This window comes from Cibotium barometz, chromosome 30 (genome assembly GCF_041138505.1).
Source record: "Cibotium barometz isolate CiBa-2024 chromosome 30, ASM4113850v1, whole genome shotgun sequence".
NCBI classification, from domain to species: Eukaryota; Viridiplantae; Streptophyta; class Polypodiopsida; order Cyatheales; family Cibotiaceae; genus Cibotium; species Cibotium barometz.
In genome coordinates this window covers 5,832,628-5,856,177 of record NC_141075.1, presented here as the reverse complement: position 1 = coordinate 5,856,177, position 23,550 = coordinate 5,832,628, and the positions used below count along the sequence as shown (strand labels likewise).

Sequence of the window (23,550 nt, the reverse complement as noted above, 5' to 3'; positions counted from 1 at the left end):
TACTCATCAAATGCATGCATATAGGGGTATTTTCTGCCAGGACATGCTGTAAGGGCCATTCAAGTCAGTTTGATGGACTGGAAGAAACGAGCTGGAGCTGTCGAGCCAGACTTTTTTCTTTTTCTTTTTCTTTTTCTTTTTTTTTTTGGGGGGGGGGTGTGTGTGTGTGTTGGGGGCAGAGCAACAGGATGGAGAGATGGAGGCGCTGAATGAAGGGGGTACGGGAGCTGGGCTCATGGCCAGGAGGCAGCGCAGGGGAGAGGTGAGGAGGCGGACAAGAGGGTAGGGTGGTGCAAAGGAAGGAGAAGGCACAGGGGGGAGCTCAGGTGGGAAGCGTACACAAGGGGGAGGCAGATGGCAGAGTGGTGGGAGGGGACAGCAGCAGATGGAGAGGGAGGGGCTCCGCACACGAGGGGTTGGGGGTACCACATAGAGGCTAGGAGGTGACGGCGATGGAGGGCGGGTGCAGGTGCAGGTGCACAAAAGGGGGGAATTCCGCCTCCCACAGATCTTAGTTATGCGGATTGTCTCATGGAATAAGGACTGCAATGCTTTGTAGAGGAGCGGGGTTCTTACAGAGGAGCTTGACAAAGCAATAGTCCATGGGCCCATCGACATTCTCCTCCTCCAAGATCATCATCTTTCTGAGGGGCAAACCCACCACAACGGAAGATTCTCTAGGGCAAGAGACACCTTTTAGTCCCATGCTTTTGGCCCCTCTAGGACCCACAGTAGAGTCTGCATTTCCGTCATCAAGCAGCGATTACTTGCAGTGATCGACTCAAGCACCATTGTCACTTGGAGATTGGGGAGAACAGAGTGGGCTTTCTGAACATATATGCACCGAATGCTACAGCAAGGAGAACCAATTTCTGGAGTATAGTTCGCCAATCCCTCCCAAAAGTGGATTTCTAGTGTATGGGTGGGAATTTACACATGTAGAATCGACACAAGATGGACTCGGAGGTGGCATGGCTACAGTTGGGAGGAGTTGATTTTGGCTTTGAGGGGGGAGGAGCCTTGGCCTTAACCGGAGTTTGGGTGCAGCCTCGGGTGTCTTTGCTTCTCGAGATCCGACAAGAGTACACGCCCTGAGCTGTCCAAACTAGAACGGTTTTATGTAGATGAGTGGGCTTGTGGACATGGTGGCATGATTGGTATTTTGGCAAGCACTACTTTCTCTGATCATGCACCTGTCATCCTTGGAGGACCCGTGGAGGCAGGACAGACACTTGAGCACCCAGATACTTGGTAACCTCATTCGGGACTCCGAGATATGCAGCAGGATAGAGGAGATCTGGGAGTGTCTAGATTTTCACTCAGGTTCAGCCATGGGTGCCCTGGACATAAACCTTGGAGAGATCAATAGTTTATTACAGGAGGCAGTGTAGTGCAGATTGGCTGGCTTCAGGAGAGAAGCATCCATCAGAACCTGGCCTGCCTGCAGTGGCTTCCAGACAGTATACCAGATAACCCGTGGAATGAGGCCCAGTTTGTTGTAGCCCGTACAGAGCTTAGTTCCATCAATTAGATGAGGGTAGAGTATAGATACCATGCCATAGCCTCCTTTTGGTCCCACGGGAGAGACAGGGTCACCGGAGATTTCTTTGAGATAGCACACAAGTGGAGAGATATCCGCAGGTTGCGAGGCAAGGATGGATCCATTGCTGCAGATCCCCCCCATCCATTGCCATAGATTTCTTTCGCTCTCCTCGCATGTGCCCCTATCCTCACTGTTTCTGGATGCACGTGAGCGGTTTGGCAACACACGAGAGAGGTGGTTTCTCCTGCTCTTCGGACATTCGTATTGACTTCCTTTACTATAGAGGAGGTTGCGGAGACTCCGACGGCACTCCCTAGGAGAAATGCTCGGGAGAAGAGAAGCTTCCAGTTTCCTTACTTCTCCAACACTAAGATCTCATGGAAGGCAGCTTGAAAGCTGCCTTCAACAAGGTTATGATCACAGGAGCCATGTTTGCCAGGCTATCAGAGGGATTGATGTTGGTCATGTCCACTCCAGCTAGTTCAGGTGTGAACCCAGCTTCCTCACGGGCACTTTTTCCCTGTGAGACTGGACACACGTTTTTTCCCCGTGTGAGCACACTTATGTGTGTTGGGCACTTAGCCCTAGGCTTTTTAGTACTCACTTGTACTTTCACTTGATATTATTATTGAGTACATGTTTTCCAGCACTCACGTTTCTCTGTGCTTGAGGTTGTGTGTGTTTGTGTGTGTGTGCATGCTAGCTGCCCTCCTACCCAACATTGGTATCAGAGCCTAGTTAGGGTTAGGGTTACACCCTGTTGCCCCCCAACATTAGGGTTAGGGTTTGCTCCCTGCTACCCTTCAGATTTTTGCTTCAGCCTATTGCACACATCGTACCTACACTCTCTCTCTAGATCTGCGTGTACTCTCTGTTGCTTACAGATCTACCCGCACTTTCTCTCTCTTCGCACATTGCTACTGCATGCTTGTTACAATTGCTGCTGCCCGTTGATTGTACCAACGCCCACCATCGACCTGCGGTACGCAACCCAGTTCGTTGCACTGCCCGCCGCCGCCCTCTGAGGAGCGGCCGCCGTTGATTGTACCAGCGCCGCCGCCGCTGCTGTACTGCGCCGCCCTGTTGAACTGCTGTACGCCGCCTCACAACCCGCCGCCCTACCTATTGTACCTGCTGCGCGCCGCAAGACCGTACAAGCACCGGCGCCATTGTACTGCGCCGCCCTGCCCTCGCCTATTGTACTTGCTGCCCGACTACAACTCCAAGATCTCAAATCTGCCCGACTACAACTCCAAGATCTCTTATAGGTTTGTGGGATTTGTCAGTTTTTGACCTGAAATTGCACATTTTGTCTGTTGAAATTTGGGGCTTTTCACCATTGAGCTGCAATTGCAATATTGGAACACATTGGCATTGATTTCAGCAGATTTGGTGCGTAATTCCACTAGAAATTTCGGGATTTTGTAGAAATTGGCACTATTTGCAGGCATTTTGGATATCACGGGCACATTTACGTGAAATTAGGGCATTTCTCCCAATTTTTTTCGGGCATTACAGCATTTGGTACAGGTGACAATTACTTTAGCAGATTTACAGGTGCCGGTTCAGATTTGGTCTAATTGGCTGCCTAAAAATTGGGACTTTTCTACATTGAGCCCATTTTTGAAGCATTTGATCCATTTACCATTGATTTTACTAGGATTTGAGCACTTGCAGCTCTTACAGGTGTCAACTGATCGTGTTTGTCACGGCACATGTATACATTTGTGGTTTGTTGCAGTATATGTATGCCATTGTGGACACTTTGACAGATTTGCATTATCGTGTAGTACACTTGCAGATTTGGGACATGCGTATATATTTCTCATGGTGAAGGAGTTCTCTTTCAATCCATTGATTATCCTGCTATTTATCTCCCACATTCTTACGGTTTTGCTGGGCATTGCCTACTCGTGGTGACTTGTGATATATTTGCTGTGTTATCATGGCCAACAGTAATAATGACCTCTTCTGAATGCTATCTCAAGAGGACAAGCTCAATGGGGATAGCTACCCTATGTGGGCTTATATGATGCATCACGTATTGGTTGCCAAGAACGTATGGCTATATATGTGGATGGCACTGAGGAGCATCCTCTCGCACCTGCTCCAGCAGAAGGTGAAGTGATTCCCGCTCACCCTCCTACAAGTCCACCTACTCGTCGTCCTACTACTCAGCAGCAGCGTACTTGGGATGCTAGGGATGCTCAGGCCCATGCGTTGATTGCTCTCTCGTACCGCAGGCATATCATTCCGCACATTCGTTTCTGCACCATTGCAAAGGGTGCTTGGGATACCTTGGCGACGTTGTATTTAGGTCGCAATGAGGCTCGTGTAGCTTACCTTCGGGGCAAGCTTGATCGCATGCTTGAAGGTGACTCTATCAATCAGTACCTTACGCATGTGAAAGACCTACGAGAGCAGCTCATTAACATTGATGAGGTCTTGACAGATGGCTATCTTGTTCAGACAGTTTTGCATAATTTGCCCGACTCTTATCAGACATTTGGCACCACTTTGCGGTTGTTGGCTGGCAATGCATCTAATGTGGTCACTTTTGACAACCTTGTGACTCTCTTGCTCAGTGAAGAGCAATCTCGTTCCAAGAGAAACAACATGATGTTTGCTGAGTTAGCTGGGGGCTTGCCCACACGTATCGTACGGAGTTTCATGCATGGGCCCCGCTCTGTCACTTGGAGATTGGCTTACATTCAGAAAGTTGTCCTCAGAGGTCCAAGAGAGGTGTAAGGTCCCCGCCCTAGCTGGCTCAAGAAGATCCTTTTGATAGGCACCTAAGTCCCCTTTGTCTTCGATTGACGACACTTGGATATCTTGGAAATACGAGGATACGAGCAAACGAAGGGACCTAACTCTATCTCGCAGGGAAAACGTAATTATTCTAATAGGAATCTATTCCTCTGATCAATCGGCACTCAATGTGTGTGATCGAAGATGGAACAAGTCCGCACTTGGTATTCGGAAACCAATGGCTTTTTCCTCTTTTCTTTATGAGGCACGGCCACTAGGTCGTTCTCCTAAAACAGACTTGTTTGGGCACTATTCTATTACGGATCGTAAATAATAATTATGTTGGAAAGTTAGCGGACTCATCAGGTCCACCCATCATCCAAAGGATGGTGCCATCGGGACATCCATCCACCCACTTTCCACCCACGCACCCAATCAATTTTTGTTATTTAATTAGATCCTACCACACGATGAAACATATAAAAACAACCTTGGTCTAGTGGGAACCCAAGCTGATAGCAGGAAAGCACAAAAGCTCACAATTTAATAAAAGCGTAGGAGAGGAATAACATAAGGAGAAGCGACTAAAGTAAAAGCAACCCGGCACAAGGACAAAAGCGATTAATTAAAGGTAAAAGCAGCCCATCACTCATAAAAACCGGTCAGCCCTTTCATGACCATCTTCAAAGCATGACTCCATCACACGCAACCCCAGAACTGTACCCTTAATCTGCGAACTGTGCAACCATACAGTTGTATGACAGGGGTGGTGCGTCTCGGTTGAGACGCAAGTGTATATCAATTGTACGGGCTAATTTTGGGCGGATTTCTACTGTTAGGGTTTACTTGCAACTGTTTTACTGGCGAGCGAGCTCTTTGGAGAGACATGGATGTGTTCAAGCGCTTGACTTCCTTTTTGACGGACTAGGATCATGCTGTGCCAAGTGGATTTGGGTGTAGGTTGATCAAGTTTACTAGTTGCACCTCACACCCCAATCCCCAGTGTAATGCCACAAGCAGCTATGCTCCACTCGCATCCATACACAAGCATGTGCATGCCAAGCCGAGTCAAAGAAGACCTTAATGGTCAAGCACGCGGATGTAGAATAGGTAAAGAGAACTTGAAGAAACTCTTACCACTGAATTTGAGAGAAGAAATCAGCTTTTGATCAAATTGTCAGTGATACAAATGCTCCAAAGCATTTTCTATAGGTATATATCCAAGAGCTAAAATCTGAAAAGGACTCCCAAGGGCTGTACAGCAGTGTAGCACTCATTTGTCAGCTGATCCAAGCGTTGGAGAAGCAAGAAACCATGCAAAAGAGTATGTGAATGGACTGGTTATGCTGAAAATTGTCTTCCTTTACCTCCTCATGAAAAAGGCGCCTATTTCCAGAAAAGAGAGGGAGAGGATAAGTCTTTCCATACAAGTAATAGGTGCCCATTGGGTCACCTCCACAAGAGCCACACGTCCCCCATAACTGGAGAGGGTGCCCATTAAGCTGTCCACACTCTTTTATTTAAAAGAGTGCCTGATTTATGAGAGTTTGGTCAGACACCATGTAATAAGTGCCCAAACTCCCTTATAACCTGTACACCGAGTCTTTCATTAAGTGTGGATGCCAAAACTCACTAATAAGCTATTCGGCAGTACCTTAATAAAGTGTGTACCTACAAATCACCATAGTGACAAATAAGCTGAAACAAAGAGTTTTAGAGTCACACCTACCACCTGTGTGCAGCCCACAAGTAAGGTCAGAATACAAGTTCACCCGCATGGTTCACGAGAGGGCATCTCCTGCCCGTAAACTAGACACACAAATATTGCAAGCAGTAAAACATTTCAGGAAAAAGCAATTTCATGCATACAAGTATCTTCCATGCATAAGAATGTATTGGACAATCTATTTAGCTTGTAGCAAGCAGTCATTCGGGGCATCGAAATTACGTCCCCTGGCCAACAGGAATACCATAATTTGGATATGCGTGCGAATCAAAATACCAAGCCTCTCATGTCCAGCCTATTGGCCCCTGAGTCGACATCATACCCCTACCATGAGGTGCGAGTTCACATAACCCTTGGTGTAGACGTAAGTTCCCTACAACCGAACCGTGCTCGCAAAAGCCCCCACCCCCCCACCCCCCCCCCCTCTCTGCTTGAGCCGCCGCGTGCTCGCACCCATCCTCCCCGCCCTCGTGACTGCCTCTCCCCGCCTGCTCGCACCCCCCCCCTCCGCGCCCCTGTGCTTCTCGCGCCCCCCGCCCTCCCTTTTGTGCCCGTCACCCCCTGCCCGCCTACCCCGTCTCCTTCGCGCGCCCCACTCCCCCCCCTTCCTCCGCGTCCCGCCCCCCTGCCTGCCCCCGCCCTCCCCCCCCTTTTCATGCTTTCCCCTCCCCCCCCCCTTTTCGTGCTTTCCCCGCCCCCCCCTTTCGTTCCCCGCTCTGTTATTTTTTTTTCCTCTCCGCCTCTACCTTCGCCCCTCCCCCTTTGTTATTTCTGCCCCCCTCTGTCTTTTGCCCCTTCCCCTCTGTCTTCCCCGCCCCCATGAGCCAGCACCCATCAGAGTTCATGTGGTGATACCTCCAGCCCGAGGGGAGGAGGCACTTGATTCAGCAATGGCCTTCTCCTTTCCTCTCTGCGGCACTAGCGACCGGGAGTGGACTCTGGATCTCGCTCTTAGTATTTTAAAGACTCAGGCAGTTGAGTTTTCTCACCATGTGAGCGATCTGGAGATGACAGACGTGATAGGCCGACTCTGGGAGTTGGCACATTTCTTTGATACCGGGAGTGCGGATGCCTCCGGGATTCGACATTCGGTGGTTCGTATAGTGGCAAACCTAGCACGAGACCTTGGCTATGTATGCATACATGAGGTTTCTCTCTCTAAGCGGGAGGCACTCGCCATGGGACACAGCCACTAGCCCCTGGTCCGAGACTCTTGCAGCACACCGGGTGGGCAGATTCGTAGCCGCTCGGATGCGGACTACTCTCCATCAAGCCGCTTGTGAAGGCCCGCCATATGGCTGAGACAGCCTCCACCTCTGTAGGTCATCCATGAGGATCATCTCATGGAATGTACAGGGCCTTGGCGGCGCACACTATGTACGTTATCGTGGTTGCTTTCAGGCAGGAGCTTCAGAGATGCCTGGTTGGGGGGCAGTATTGATATTCTGATGATGAAAGAGCACCATTTGAGTGAGAGCAGGATTCGGAGATATGGTTTGGTGATGCCTCGTAGATGGGACACATTTTGGTCTGCAGGTTTTGGCCCCTTGGGTAGGCAGGGAGGAGTATGTATGGTCATTGCGGATGTATGGCGGCAAGCCATTGTCGATCGCGGGGTCATTGTGCCTAGTAGAGCACAGTATGTTATTCTGAGGATGCACGATGAGCACTTTGGTGTGCTCAATGTCTATGCGCCCAACCATGCTAGTGCCAGAGCAGAGTTCTGGACCCTTGTTACAGATGCATTGCCTGAGGCCGCACATTGGTGTGTCGGGGGAGACTTCAACATGCTTGAGGACCCGGCCGATAGGGTGGGAAGCAGTCATGTTACACTGCACGGCACGGAGCTTGTAGCTTGGGAGGGATTTTGTATGACACTAAGGATCACTGATGCATGGCAGCATGAGGCTTTCTCCCGCTCTTAGGACAGTCTTAGTTTTTCTCGGTCGGATCGCCGGCAGGGAGGGACTAATCTATCACGGATTGATCGCTTCTATTTGGGCGACAGGCTCGGGGAGCGTGGTGGCTCCATTGGCATTCTCGCTGGCACCTCTTTTTCAAACCGTGCGACAGTTATTCTGACACTTGAGGAGAGGACGCGGGAGACCAGCTTGCAGTTGAGGATCCTAGAGAGGATACTTACAGATCCCAGTCTTTCTGAGGACATTGAGAGGATATGGCATGATAGCCAGAGCTCTGACCTGGATGCAGCAGGCCAGTGTGCCCAGGGAGTCATCGAGGTTAGCTCTTTTTTGCACGCTACAGCCTTGACACGGCTGGGAGAGACACGAGAGCGGGAGCGTCGTTTGAGACGTAGCCTTGCTTCGCTCCAGTGTCCTCAGGAGCAGCTGCCTACATGTGAGTGGGTGGCGTCCCAGCTGAGCCAGGCACGCCAGGAGGTTAGAGAGGCAGAGGAGCAGAGACATGAGTTCTACTATCATCGCCAGGCCTCTCAGTGGACGCAGCTTGGTGATAGAGTGACTTGGGAGTTTTTTGAGATCACCGGACCCCGCCATGCTCGAGCAGGAGTATGCCAGCTCAGGAGGCAGGACAGATCGTTAGCCACTGAGCCCGGGGAGATTAGAGCCATTGCCACTGAGTTCTATAGAGACCTGCTTTCAGCGGAGCCAGCCACGGAGACACGTGATGCTTGCAGACAGACTGTGTGGGCCCATGTGCAGAGGGGGGTCACAGATCGTATGCGCACAGTTTTGGGTGAGCCCCTTTCAGAGGATGAGCTTGTTGAGGCTTTGAGGGTCCTTCCGCGTCATAGTTGCTCTGGGGAGGACGGATTGATGCCTGCCTTTTTTATGCGCTATTGGGACCTTTTGGGGCCAAGCCTCCGCAGGGGCTTTTAGAATGTTTTGGACACTGGGGTGATGCCACAGAGCTTTTCAGAGGGCTTGATCTTTCTTATCCCCAAGGGGGAGGGAGTGTCTGATGATATTCGGCATTGGAGGCCTATTACGATCCTCAATACTGTCTACAAGGTCCTAGCAAAGGCCTTGAGTTTTAGGATCCAACCCTTCCTTGGGGAGTTGATTCATGCTACCCAGACAAGATTCGTCAAGGAGCGCAGTATCCTTGACAACATTTTCACCTTCTGGGAGGCGACGGCCCGAGCTAGATTTCTCGTGATGCTTCTCGATTTTGAGAAGGCATACGATAGAGTCGATTGGGGTTTCCTAGAGGGCACTATGCTTCTCCTGGGTTTTGAGCTAGATTGGATTCGAGGAGTGGCGGCTCTATATTCCACAGCTCGTAGCCAGGTGTTGATGGCACGAGGACGGGGGCCGAGTTTTCACTTGACTAGATCAGTCCGTCAGGGATGCCCTCTCGCCCCGTTCCTTTTTCTCTTCTTTGCAGAGGCTATGAGCATGTATCTGACACAGCAGAGGAGGTTGGTTTGAGAGGACTTCAGCTCCCAGTCCGGGGTGAGGACCTGCTCGATTCTAAGTTTGCTGATGATACGGGATTGTTTCTGCATGGCCAGGAGGCTAATCTACAGAGGGCAGAGCAGTCGCTACAGGTTTTTGGTGTGGCTTCGGGAGCATTGATCAATTGGCGCAAGACAGTGGCTTTTTGGATCAGTAGCGCTCCCGCTCCGGCATGGAGCCCAGACCCAAGTTTTAGATGGATTCCTCCTGGCACAGTAGCGCGGTATCTGGGATGCCAGATTGGACTTGATTTGTCACCTGAGCAGCAGATCGCCCCGCTTCTTCTAAGCATTCGGAAGAAGCTTTTATATTGGAGTACAGCTCGGCTATCCTTGGCTGGGAGGGTGGTGGTGACAAATCACGTGCTTTTAGCGACTATGTGGTACATCACATCTTGCTCGATCTTCTCGAGCTCTTGCATCAGCCAGGTACAGAGGCTGATCACGAACTTTCTTTGGTCTGGGCAGGATGGTCAGCCGGCCTGGGCTAAGGTTGCTTGGGCAGTTATTACTCTTCCGCTGGCCCAGGGAGGCTTGGGCATTATAGATCCAGTTGATCAAAGTAGAGCCTTGTTGGGGAAGCTTATTGTTCGGGGGCTGCTGTCGCTATGGGAAGATTTTACCAAGCAAGAGTCACACTTTTTGGTCTCCCTCTTTTGGCCCCTCCGCGACGCAGGGGCAGTTTGTATTTCTGTCTGTGAGCAACTCTTGCCGGTAGTGGTTGGCTCACGTGTCATAGACGGTGGGCGAGTTCAGTGGGCTACCATTAGATTAGAGAGGACTATGTGGGCTTCCTCAATGTCTATGACCCAGAGGTCGCTGCACGCGGAGCCACCTTCTGAAGTATAGTTCGTCAGTCCCTCCCTCATGCAGACTTTTGGTGCATCCATGGAGACAAGACACACTTCGAGGAGGCACAGCTACAATCTTAGGCTCACAGACTCTACTTGGAAGGAGTTGATCCTAGCACTTAGGGGACAGGACCCTTGCCACTTGCCATAGTTCGGGCAGAGCCTTGTTCTGACAAGAGGAGCACTATCCCCAATCTTTCTCGACTTGATAGATTCTATGGGCTTGCTCGCGGGGGCATGATTGGTATCTGGGACGGGCACTAGTTTCTCTAAAATGCGCCGGTTATTTTGTCCTTGGAGGACCACTAGAGGTATGGCATGCACTTGAGCACTAGGATCCGGATAACGTCATAGAGGACTATGAGATCTGCAGAAAGATAGAGCATATATGGGAGGAATTGGAATTTATCTTAGGTTTTGCCATACGCACCTTAGATGCCGGCCTTGGCGACATCAGCAGCTTATTGCAGGAGGCAGCACATAGCAAATTAGTAGGATTCCGTGAGCAGGAGAGGAACATTCGGCAGGGTCTTGCTTCTCTCAAACAACTTCAACAAAGTTCCCTCGATAGCCCCTGGATTGAGAGTCAGCTGGCTGCTGCCAATAGAGAGATCAGATCTTTAAGCCCAGCGGGGCGTGCCGTGACAGACTCAACCATGTATCCAAGAAATAAAGATATATAGAGAGGGGGAAAGAGAAAGGTTTACGGATCTTTGTACATTACACCACAGTGAGTAGGAACAGGCCCCGCCCCTTTCAGGAATTTATTCAAGAACAATCCACAAGCACGCTCTCAAGGATCAATATAATAATGAATACAAAAGCAAACAAATATGTCGATAGGGAAGTCCAAGTTGAAGTTGATGTCCATGCATGAGGTCTCTGATGCCGAGCACACCACGGGGATGACCCACAAGAATCTCACACCAGGCTAGTACCAGATCCAATATCCAAATCCAAGTTTAAGTCCACATCCAAGTCCAAATCCAAGAAAACTCACACCAATCTATAGAAAATCCTCAAGAAAGAAAACACCAAGTCGGCGATTGAACCCTTAACCCTAATGGGGATTTATGAATCTCGAGTCAAATCTCTTAGGGAGAATTGTGAAGGCCTTCACCTGCTCCTCTGCTGTGAAGGGACTCAATAAGAAGGTCCGGAGAGTGGGGGGAACCACCTCACTGTGTGTCGCGAGACCCTCTCTCGCACGTCCACCACCTGTGAGGATAATGGGGCACCGTGAGGAGGGATTCGAAAAAAATCCATGGCAATGTCTCTCACCGGGGGGAGGGCGGCGGGGTCAAAAACAATAGGTCCATCCTGGGCCCTGGGCTTGCAACCTGCGAATATCATCTCTCCGCCTATGAGGGCTTGCAATCTCAAAGAAATCCCTAGTGACTATATCTCTGTCTTGGGTCCAGAAGGAAGCTCTGGCATGGTATCTGTACTCAAACCCTTCTCTCCTCTATGGATCTTGTAACTATTTGGTCCTCCTAACTCTATTTCACATCATGGATCACATGCCCGAACACATGGACAAGTTGATGGAAGCATGGGAACAGGCATCATGAAGTTGGCTCAGGAAGACGCACCAGTTTTGGACAAAAAGCTAAGAGCAACATGGGAAAGAGGAGACTGAGCTAGATCAAAAAGCTAAAAGCTTCTTTTCCAAAAAGCAGCTCCAGGGCCAAAAAGCAAGGCGCTGAAGATAGAAAAGTAATAATTCAAGAACTTTGCCAAGAGATGAGTGATATTTTATTATTATTAAAATATATAAGCAAAAAGACAAAATCAAAGCAAAAGTCTTGGCTAAACCTTTTCTAGCAAGAAGTGGGGCTCTCTCCAAGTATAAAAAGGAACCTTGAGGCTCTCTTTTGGCCATAGTCACATGGAACGTGGAACATGAGTGAGAACGAGGCCCAATTTCGGAACGGGGATGTTTGGACTCGCAAGGAACGGGAACGATACGTCATCATGAGAGAGAGAGAGAGAGAGAGAAATGAAATGAAATGAAATGTTATATTAACGTCTTCAAAAGGCCATAATGACCTATGAGACCAAAAGTTACATCATGGTGGATCTGATACAATGTCTCGATAAAAAAACCCAGAAAATGAAAAATAAAGATGATACTACTGGCACCTAGAAAATGAAGAGTAGAGAGAGAGAGAGATTGCAAGATAGAAAATATGGACATTCTATAACGTCATAGCTATAGGAATGAGAGGTTATGATATTCTATTCCATTCCACGCTGCCCACATACACCGCCTCACACATTCCATGACATTCCCACGCTCCCCACATGTGCTAAGTGGCGCTCCACATTCAAAGCATTCAGGAACGGCGTTCCATGTGACTAAAATTTTGCCATCAAGGTTGTGAAGAGCAAGGTTATTATCACCATCGTCTTCATCATCTCCTCGCCACCGATCACCACATGTGTCGCCCAACTCCGTTGGCTGCACCACCTGCGCCACCACCGCCACCGCCACCTATGCTGCTCCTTGTTGCCCTTGGCGTTGCTCTCAACCTCTGCCCAACAGCACTGCCAGTGTTGCCCTCAACTGTTGGCGTTGCCACGTGTACACTTTAGTTTTTCAGCAAGAGATTTGACTCCAGATTCATAAATCCGCCATCAAGGTTAAGGGTTCTATCGCGAACTTGGTGTTTGCTTTCTTGAGGATTTTCTACAGATTGGGTATTGAGTTTTCTTGGATTTGGATATTGGATCTGGTACTAGCCCACCGAGAGATTCTTGTGGGTCATCCCCGTGCTGTGCTCAGCATCAGAGAGCTCGTGCCGCCTCGACATTAACTTCGAGTTGGACTTGTACATCAACATATTTATTTGCTTTTGTATTCATTATCGTATCGATCCTGGTCAGCGTGCCTGTGGATTGTTCCTGAATAAATTCCTAAAAGGGAGCAAGGCATGTTCCCCGCTTAGTGTGGCGTACTATGCAAAGATCCCTAAACCCTTCTCTCTCCCCCTCTCTGCATCTTTATTTCTTGGATACGTGGATGAGTCTTTCACGGGACGTTCCACTGCGCTTACAATGGTATCAAAGCAAGATTTCTCTCAAAGAAACTTTGATGGGGTGACAAAGCCATGTCAAGAGCAGAGGGAGACCAAGGGCCTGATGAAGGGAACAACTATGGAGCCAATACAGGACTTCAAGATGGGAACCAAGGCCGTCAATCTATTTCTCATGAAAGCGCGGCAATGACATAGGCAAACTACCGAGATTTTCAGCAATTTAGATAGTTTCTCCAAGACGAAGAATTCCTTGCTTGGAGAGCGAAGAAAGAACAGGACCATAGAAGGGCTCGGATGTTCGAAGATTTCATCAAGGATCCAGCCACCAAAGCCGAAGGAGTTGAAGCTGCTAAAGCCTATCTTCAAGCGAAAGGAGTCACCATTGTAGAAGGATCTAGAGCTACCCGGTTTGTTTCTCATGGGGCAAGAAACTAGGAAGCTATTCCTAGTTTCTTGCCATAGAAGGGCTCGGATGTTCGAAGATTTCATCAAGGATCCAGCCACCGAAGCCGAAGGAGTTGAAGCTGCTAAAGCCTATCTTCAAGCGAAAGGAGTCACCATTGTAGAAGGATCTAGAGCTACCCGGTTTGTTTCTCATGGGGCAAGAAACTAGGAAGCTATTCCTAGGCCTGCTTTCTCAGATGCAGCTTCTTGCAGACATGTAAGGGAAAGGAAGGCAAAGGAGCCTTCATCAACCGGCAAGATGAACTTCAAGCCGAGAGAAAAGAGTGTCAAGTTTGATATTTTTTATCCTTTGTCAAGCAATTTCATGTTGCTTTTGGAAGTGACGACTACTCCGAAAAGTCAAAGCTTCGCATGGTTCGTATGCATTTGAAGGATGCCACCTTGAATTGGTGGCTAAAAGTAGTACAAGAAGAGATCGAGCCGAAGACGTGGACCAACTTCAAGGTTATATTCAACAAAAAGTTTCTACCCGCAAACTTTGAAGCACATGTGCAGAAGGACTGGGATGAGGTTAAGCAGAAAGTCTGTGAGGATGTGGCATCTTACCTTAACAACTTTTCAGCAGCTTCTTTGAAGTTTACTTCTTATACTCCAGTTCATCCACTAATGGAAATGCGTAAGTTTGTGAATGGATTGTAGCCTAAGCTTATGCAAGCAATATATATGGCTAGATCGAAAACTTTGGAAGAAGCTCAAGCCAAGCCGAGGCCTTGTACATGCCTTGGATGGACGCCAAGACAAATAACGATAATCGGGATCCATCTCAAAGGAAGAAGTTTAAAGACCAATGCCCTGCAAGAGACAGGTCTCAAGAGAAGAAGGATGGGAGTGGGGACAACTCTCTAATCTTTCAAAGAAGATTGTTGTCGGAAATTCCGGACACGGAATCACCTTGCCTCTATAGCTGTCCACTCCAACAGCCTTGGAAACACAAACACGAACGGGGGCACCACCAGCACACTTCTCTCAGTTCACCACACCACCCACACCAAAAAGACAGCACAAAACAGGGGCACCATAGACCAAAGTAAACACCCAGCAATTATATTCCCAGTCAAAACATTTCATACAAGCTTTTCCCGACACAGAAGCCTTACTCACACAACCATACAAACACTCAGACCTGGATTTACTGCCAAGGGAATTCCACCACGGCCTCACAACCTCAAGAATTACGACCTTGCGTCTGACGACCAAGCCTTTGCAACCACAAACACATCAACACTTTGACCTGTCACTTCTGAGGATACACCACATCCTCAATCACCGCGAACCTCTCGCCTGCAGCTCGGTCAATCACACCAGAAAGAACCCGGCCACTCTCTCTTCAGAGGGCGCCCCACCAGCAACACTCAACTCTCTCTGCAGCCCATCACTTCTGTGTGTGTCGCCAGCAGCAGCTACCCAAACATCTCTCTCTCTCTCTCTCTCTCTGTCTCTGTGCTAATCCTCTGCCAGCCACTTCCTCTACCAGCCCCACAGGCAGCTTATCTGCAGTGCCACCGACCCCACCAGCCAAGCAGCAACACTCTGTCTCCTAACCTCTGTCTCTGAACAGCTTCCACGTCAAGCTTATCTCACATCCAGCCCCTGCTCTTCGCTTGTCCCCTGCTCTGTCTCCTAGGCGACCTCCTCTCAGTCGCCACAGCTTCTCTGCTCATCAACCCCGCACGCTCACGTGCCAGCCACGATCAACTTCCGGTCTTCAGCACCTGCCTTTGCTTCCACAGTCGGCACCCTCTGCAACGCCTACTCGTCAGCCTCTGCACGATCACCCGATCCGCCTTCTGGTTCTCAAGGCGGCAACCACACGAGAAGTCTCTCTCCTGCGGCGACTCCTTCAAAGGCGGCTCCCTCCAGATTGGCTCTGTCCGCTAACAAGAGCACCTCTGGCTCCCCTTCGCCAGCTGCTCTGCGCCGTCTTTGAAGAAGCCTCTCCCTCCAGATTGGGCTCCCCAGCCTGTCTCTCCAACCAGAGGCCGCACTGACCTTTCCCTGCAGGCCGTCTTCTCAAACACGCTCCACCCCCCCCCCCCCCCCCCCCCCCCCCCGTATTCTTTTCCATCCGCCAGCTCGCCAACCTTCCAGAGGCTCACGTTGGCAGCAATGTAAAGCTCCACGTGGTCTTTGCTTTTTTGGCCACTTCAATATTATTATTATTTTTTTATTTTGCCTAAAAGATGGCCACCATCATATTCCTTTTCACACCAATGCTCAAAGCTACATCCTTCACTTTCCTTTTCTACCATGGTTCAAGGCAACATTGGCCCCTTAATCTTTAATTGCTCCCATGCTTCCATACCTCTTCAAACACAACCTACAAGTGCCCATTGTACTTGGGACGCGCACACATTTCAAGCGGCCGAGCAGCTGATATCACATCCAATAGACCTCCAGTAGACCACGTTCCGGACAGGCCTGCACAAGCCCAAAACAAAACCATCCACCCTGTACACCTGCCAACGCATTCAAAGCCAAACTCTTCACACATGCCATGCATCCATATGTACACAAGCCCAAAACACCTTTCAGAAAAACGCCTGACAATTGTCCCTCAAGCAACGTGAGGAATACGCCAAAGAAGAGTTTCCAATGTGGAAACAAGGAACATATGGCTGCAAATTGTCTTGACAAGCCAAAGCACAGAGCCAGACAATTCGGAAGATCATCAGATTGACATCCTGCCAGGAAGTTTGTCAAGAGGAGATTACATTGGTGCAGACCTATACTATGAGAGGCATGTTCTAGCCTATGAGAGTCTTAGATGAGGATTTCAAGGATTGTATTGGAACAGATTGTATCATGGAAATTTTGTGGTTGTTCTAGAAAGAACATTAAGTTTTATGCTCAAGAATGTTCGGAGGTCAAGTTTGACCGACAAGAGGTAGCAAGATTATTGCACTCATTGAATGTTCTATGGGAGAGTATTGTTATGGATTCTATCTCTAGATTGCCAAAGTCAGGGAATGATGGTATATGGACCTTTTCAGGATACCAAGAAGATCAACCATGTATGTTATCGGTTGGACCTTTCAGATCATTGGAGGACACAGATTGCCTGCCATGACAATTTATTGAAACCATGTGCAGAAAATCCCCAAAGGAGCATGTTTTCAAGGATCCCCCCAGGGGTGGAAGAGCTAGAACAAATTCTTTTTCTTTCTATGAGAAAAAGAGGAAAGACATTGGTCAAAAAGTTTCTCTTGGAATTTGAGCATTATTCTCATTGGATGCGAAATGGATGCAAGAAAAGTACTTCAAAGACTTTCCAGATATACTTCGAGTTCGGAAGGAAGTGGTTGGGTTAGATATATTTGAAGTACAAGTATATAGACCTCTTGATCAAGACATATGCAAGAGGGACGGATTGTACCTCTAGCCCTCTTCATTGCATATATATTGGACATTGATCATTATTCTGGTTATATAATGGTTGCTTGGACATGCTATAGTTTGGGTCACAAACGATGCCCAATAGCCCAAGGAGTAAGATTTGTATTTAGGTGGCAACGATGCCAAATGACCCATTCACAACAATGATGCCAGAACGAGATTTGTATATGGGAGGCAACAATGCCAAATGACCCATTGGACGGCAACAATGCCATATATCTTGAACTTCACAGTCGGGTGGTCATTGTGACCAAATGGCCCAGATAACTGTATTGGATTTCACAGTCAGGTGGTCCTTGCGACCAAATGGCCTAGATGACTGTATTGGATTCCGACCAGATGGCCTAGATGACTGTATTGGATTCCGACCAGATGGCCCAGATGACTATTGATGAACTCAAAGGTGGTCATCGTGACCAAATGGCCTTGAGTGATAGTCTAAGCGGTTTTCCTCAAAAGTGAGATAGCTTAGCACAGTTTTCGATGAAACCGAATTGAGCAATCCATGAAAGGAGCATCATTGCTTGTGCACTGCATACTGAGGTATGTTTGAATTTTTTACTTTGTGTGCTGTTTCTGATGTGTGGACAATGCTTGGATTTATCGCATGTAATAGTCTACTGGACTCTAGACTACCTAGCGAGTACCTGGAATACCCAGTAGATGCGAATGATGCATACTTGTTTGTTGACTAGCTTTTGTCTAGTTTTTACAAGAGGTAAGTATGCATTTATTTTATCTAACACATGTGACATGCCATGAAGAAGTACCATGAAGAACAAAGACATTGGTCAAAGATAAGGCATAAAGATGTTGCCAGATGAGCAGATGACACCACAGATATGGGGAAGGACCAGATGCATAAGCTCACTTGACAGGGCTAGTACCGGGAGATATTTGGAACATATGGATGTAGTTTATGTACTTGGAACACATGGATATACATGGAACATATGGATATACTTGGAACACTTGTAATCCGCAGTTGAGGACAATTGCGATATACGAGGGAGAGAATGTAACTATTTAGCCCTCCTAGCTCTATTTCACATGATGGAACACATGCCCGGACACATGGACAGGTTGATGAAAGCATGGGAATAAGAATCATGAAGTTGGCTCAAGAAAAGCACCAGTTTTGGACAAAAAGCCAAAAAAAGCAAAAAGTCAAACTAAGTTGATCGCGAGCTAAGGGCACCATTGGCAAGAAGAGATTGAGCCAGATCAAAAAGCTAAAAGCCACTATTCCAAAAAGAAGCCCCTGGGCCAAAAAGCAAGGCCTTGAAGCTAGAAAAGTGATAATTCAAGAACTTTGGCAAAAGATGAGTAATATTTTATTATGGCAAAAAGCTGGGCTCTCCCCAAGTATAAAAAGGAACCTTGAGCCTCTCTTTTGGCATCAAGGTTGTGATGAGCAAGGTTATCATCACCATCGTCTTCATCATCTCCTCACCATGGATCGCCACCTGTGCCACCCAGCTGCGATGGTTGCACCGCCCCCCTGTGCCCCCGCCTGTGCTGGTCCTTGCCGCCCTCAATGTTGGTCTTAGCCTCTACCCATCAGCGCTGCCCTAGGGCTCCGGCGTTGCACGTGTACACTTCAACTTTTCAAGAGGGCAAATGCCCGCGGACGGATGGGCTTCCAATTTCCTTTTTTCTTCACCATTGGCATCTCATGGAAGGCGGCCTTTAAGCAGCCTTCAATGAGATCCGCCTTCCATGAGATTATGACTATAGGCGCCACACAAGAGAGTCTCTCAAAAGGTCTGATTCATTTGATTCCCAAGGAAGGGGTGACAGATTGTAGATTTAGTAGTGGAGACCCACCCACCCTGCTTGGGACTGCCTACAAGATTTTGGCGAAGGTCGTCAGCGAGAGTCTTCAACCATTCCTCCTTGACTTCAACCATGACACTCAGACAGGTTTTGATCAAGTTTCGAGCATTCTAGACTACTCCTACACTTTTTGAAGGCGACAACTTCGGCTAGGATGTAGCAGCAGCACATCATTGTGCTCCTTCTAAATTTTTTAGAAAACCTACAATGGAGTTGACTGGGGATTTCTGGAGGGCACAATGTACCGGGTAGGGTTCCCAGAGGAGTGGATCCGTGGTGTTTCTAGATTCTACACGGCCTCTCAGAGTCAGGTTCTCATTCACGGAGCCCAAGGTGAGAGATTTCCCCTTTCTCGCTCGGTATGGCAAGGCTGTCCACTAGCACCATACCTCTTTCTATTTGTCACTGAGGCCATGAGCAGTTTTCTCTCAGCTCAAGAGACGCAGCTCGAGGAATTGTGCTTCCCCATTCGTACTCAAGAGGAGCTGCTGGACTCAAGAGTTTGCAGATGAAACAATAGCATACTTATCCGTAGATGTGGGGAATCTCCAGAGATTCGAAGAGGCGATAGAGATCTTCTATCGCACATCAAGAGCGCAGATCAACTAGCACATGTGGTGTGGTTTTTGGGTAGGCTCTCCACTCGCCCCGACTTGGCATCGATATCTGTCCCGAGCAATAGCTAGCCCCTCTTCTTTTGAGCATTCAAAAGAAGCTTTTGTACTGGAGTTCTGCGAGACTCTCCTTAGCCACCAAAGTGGCGGTGGCGAACTAGGTCCTTCTACCGAGCTTGCATTGGTCAAGTACACCCGCAACTTTTTGTGGGCCAGCATTGATGGGAGGCCTGCCCGGGCCAAGGTGGGCTGAACAGTGATCATTCAACCGCGACAGAGGGGGCCAAGGCATCATTGAGCCCAATATTCAGAGCCGTGCCCTGCTGCACAAGTTGATTGTTACAGAACTTCTTCCAAGTGGTGAGCCTTGGAAGGACTTCCTCTCGGCGAGGATTTCCTCCAAGCCTACGGGGCCCTTGGCCGCAGAGCACCAAATGGATCTTCACAAAGATGCAAGCTCACGGCTTTAGCCCAGCTTTTGAGGAAAGATTTGCCGCCAGTCTACTCTGAGCTTGGGATCACCTTAGGCTGGCCCACCAGTAGTCAGTTCCAGGAGCCTTGGAGACGCTCGTGATCTGGAACCCCTGATCTGTTTACCCAGTTGCCACATATTGGGGGCAAGGCCTCATGTATCCTAAGGAGCGTTGAGCATAGGACCTGCCAAAACCCTTAGAGTTGGCTTGCATTCAGACAGCTTCTCCTTGAGGCTCAGGAGAGAGGCTTGGCTGGGATTGCGGGCAAAGACAGACTCACCTTAGACATCGACTCTACTATTCTTCAAGAGTGGCTGACCCGACCCCCCCGGAGTAGTTGGGCATGTTTACTAGGCATGATATCTCTTGGTAGTTCATGGTGCTGATGAGAGCTGTGCTTTGATCACTTTTTCGATTGGACCCCATGGCAGATTAGGGAGACCAGAGGCCATGACTTCAGTGGATGCACCTTGCAGAGGGGGAGGGTGAATGGATTTTAGGCACATGAGTGGCACATTGACCCACCTCCGGCCAAGGTGGCCAGGGAGAGACTCAGGCATTTATGGAATTGGGAGAGCGGGTCCCTAATGCACCTCGAGTGGAATCCGGGGGAGTGCACTTGGCGTGATCTTGCAGAAAGGGAAGAGACGCTGCGTACCCCGTTCTTCGCATACACCACACAGCAAGGCCGCAGGATCAAGATGCCCGAGGTCAAGGGCATCCCAGCAGCAGCAGTACACTGGCAGTCACAGGGCCTCACAGCATTTTCTCTCAGATTTTTGGAAGAGGCTCTGGGGCAGTTTTCCGCCTCGAACGATCACCCTCTTTCCATGGCTGCTGGCACATAGCCAATAAATAGAACCCTCTTGCCACCAAGACTGCAATTGGACCACACCAGAGTAGATGGGGACTATTGGCACTGGTGGAACCAGACCAACCTGCACCCAACATTATGGGCACCAGCAGGATCTGATTAGTCCACACCTGAAACCGCTTGAAAACTACCTGGCACCCATGATCCTAGGACCTAGATTGTCCAACAAGAAGTCTATCGTCCGTTGCAGCCCAATCTACTGACTGGCACATCTGAAATAGCCCAGTACCACCCCAACAGCGACAACACAAGGTAAGCTAACCCATCCACCTGGATAGTGATGATGTGGCATCATGACAGTCCGTACAACAAATGTACAGCAACGTTTGACCAGTCAATAAGCGTTCACCAGTCCTGAAGTAGCACGCAGTCTTGTGTGCTTCTTCCATGCAGGCATGGGCTGTGTGGAAGACTTCTGAACAATTCTAGAGCCATATGTGCAGCTATCCATACCGTGTTGTATGCTCCTTGGGCTGCTTGCACCAATCCAATGCTGCATAATCCAAGCATAGTCCACGATCCAAAAACAATTCATATGAACAAGGTCATTTTCCAGGGGAAACCCGCAAACATGACATATTATGGCAGACATTTAATCAAGAAAAATTCCATGTTTCAAAGTTTTGTACCAAATTTTCACACAATCCTTAGGAGGTCACGGTTGGAAAGAAGAGTGCAAAATGGGTCAAGTCAAGGAGCAATGTTCTTCGGATCACAAAGCACAGAATTGGTAGAGCATCCTAAAATCTACGACAAAAAAGAGACAGGATAAACTTCTAAACAACTTTTTAGCTCTACGAAGCACTAGTAAGAACTTGTGGGTTCCTGCCATGTGCCTCTGCTACAGCTGCAATCTCACTGTCTTTCAAACCAGGGGGGCTAAAAAGGGGGCCTTGGGGGGGGGGGGGGGGAGTGGGAGTGGGGCGGTACAAACGCAGCCGAGAGCATCATCTTTTATGCATTAAAAGACATGGTGGGAAGAATTAGGCTCAAGATTCTCTTTCCACAACTCTACGGTGTGAAACTCTCTTACAGCCTCTTTCAAAAATGCTAAAACAGCCCAGATGTATCTTTATATAAAATTCTTGCCAGCAATGATGCCCATAGTATGGTTGCTCTCTGCACATAAACTCATTAAAAAAAGAACTAATACAACGCATGCCTCGTATTTGTTTCAATCAAGCAGAAAAGATGATATTTTGCTGAGGAGACAGGAGAAACCACCAAAAAATCAGTCAATCATCATTCACAGATACTCACCTTGAGCTCTGTTCGTGTAAGATAAGGTCTCAGCTCAGAATCACGTGCAAAACGCACCTTTCCAACCTGCTCCCCAGATTTCAACCACTCCTTCTTAACTTCATCATGCCTCCATAAAGTGTCCATATCTTCAGGGGATGCTTTCTCATCCCAATAGACCCATCTTTTACCTGCAAAAATACTCATGTGATTTATCTCAAGCTAGAACAAGAGTATCAAAGCTTGTTCCTAGCAGTCATTTTAACACTGGTTGCAATTATGAAAATATAGAAAACTCTCCTTAGTTAACCTTTTTCTTGCAAGAACGGCTTGTTACATATTGAAGTTTGTGATAGAAAGGAAAAATATGAGCTTGAAGAAAAGGATGTGCCGTTAGTGGAGATTTGAGACTCTCCCATGCAATACTGAAAACCTTGTTGCGATGGACCTTTGCCAACTTGATTGCACTTTAAAAAGCGTAGTATACAAGAAGCTACTCTACTAAGGCCCTCATCGCCAGCATGGCTGCCATTCAAGCATACCCACATTTTTCATCGCAGGTGTCACATGACCCTACTCTTCTATTATAAGAACCCAACCTCCATCGTCCAATTCTACAAATTTTTCCCTGGTGAAATTTAGATTCTACAGTTCAAATTTGGCATTGCCTTTAGTTTTAAGGGGCATAGTTGTCAGGTACGATACCATACGGTTCGTACGATATGATACCGTACGGGAAAATACGGTACGATATAGATTTTTTTTTCTTATCGTACGATAAAATATGGTGTTTTAAAAAAATACTTATAAACTTAGGTATTTCCAAGTCCAGCTATGGAGTATTTTAGAAAGGAGGGAAGCACAATAGTACAGAGGAAGCTCAAACAACCATAGATAAGCAAAAAAAATGTTCCCTCTACCTTTTATCCCCCAAGACCCTATTAACCCATATATGTAAATGACCCCAAGCCCAAGTTCCAAGGCAAAAAATAATAATTTTTTTTGAAAAATTTCTTATTTTTGAAAAAAAACGAAAAAAAAATATTTTTTTCTGAAAAAATCCGTACGAGTACGTATGGTATCGTGCCGTGCGGTATTCCGTACGATAAGCTGTCATACGCCGTACAGAAACAACCCTGTTAAGGGGCATAATTTATACATTTAGTTGCATTCCCAAAAACATAACTCTAAGAAACCATGCACCGACTCAACATAAGCCTACCAGCATGGTTTTAGTTGAGTTTCCTACGGAAAAACATGCAGCTTATGTAACTCTTTGGCCCTCCTAGCTCTATTTCACATGATGAAACTCAT

At 48.1% G+C, this 23,550-nt stretch overlaps 1 protein-coding gene across 15 annotated transcripts in view; it reads right to left on the bottom strand.

The window, feature by feature from the left end:
• The window catches only part of LOC147621091 (transglycosylase), a 165,639-nt gene that overhangs the window by 42,928 nt on the left and 99,161 nt on the right, over positions 1–23,550 (bottom strand). For 12 of the 15 annotated variants that reach the window (XM_086823807.1, XM_086823796.1, XM_086823795.1 and 9 more), the window contains one exon: positions 22,258–22,427. In XM_086823807.1, coding sequence (XP_086679933.1) covers positions 22,258–22,427 — 170 coding nt within the window. The remainder of the gene's footprint in view (positions 1–22,257; positions 22,428–23,550) is intronic. The other 3 variants (XM_086823802.1, XM_086823805.1, XM_086823806.1) reach the window with 1 other exon arrangement.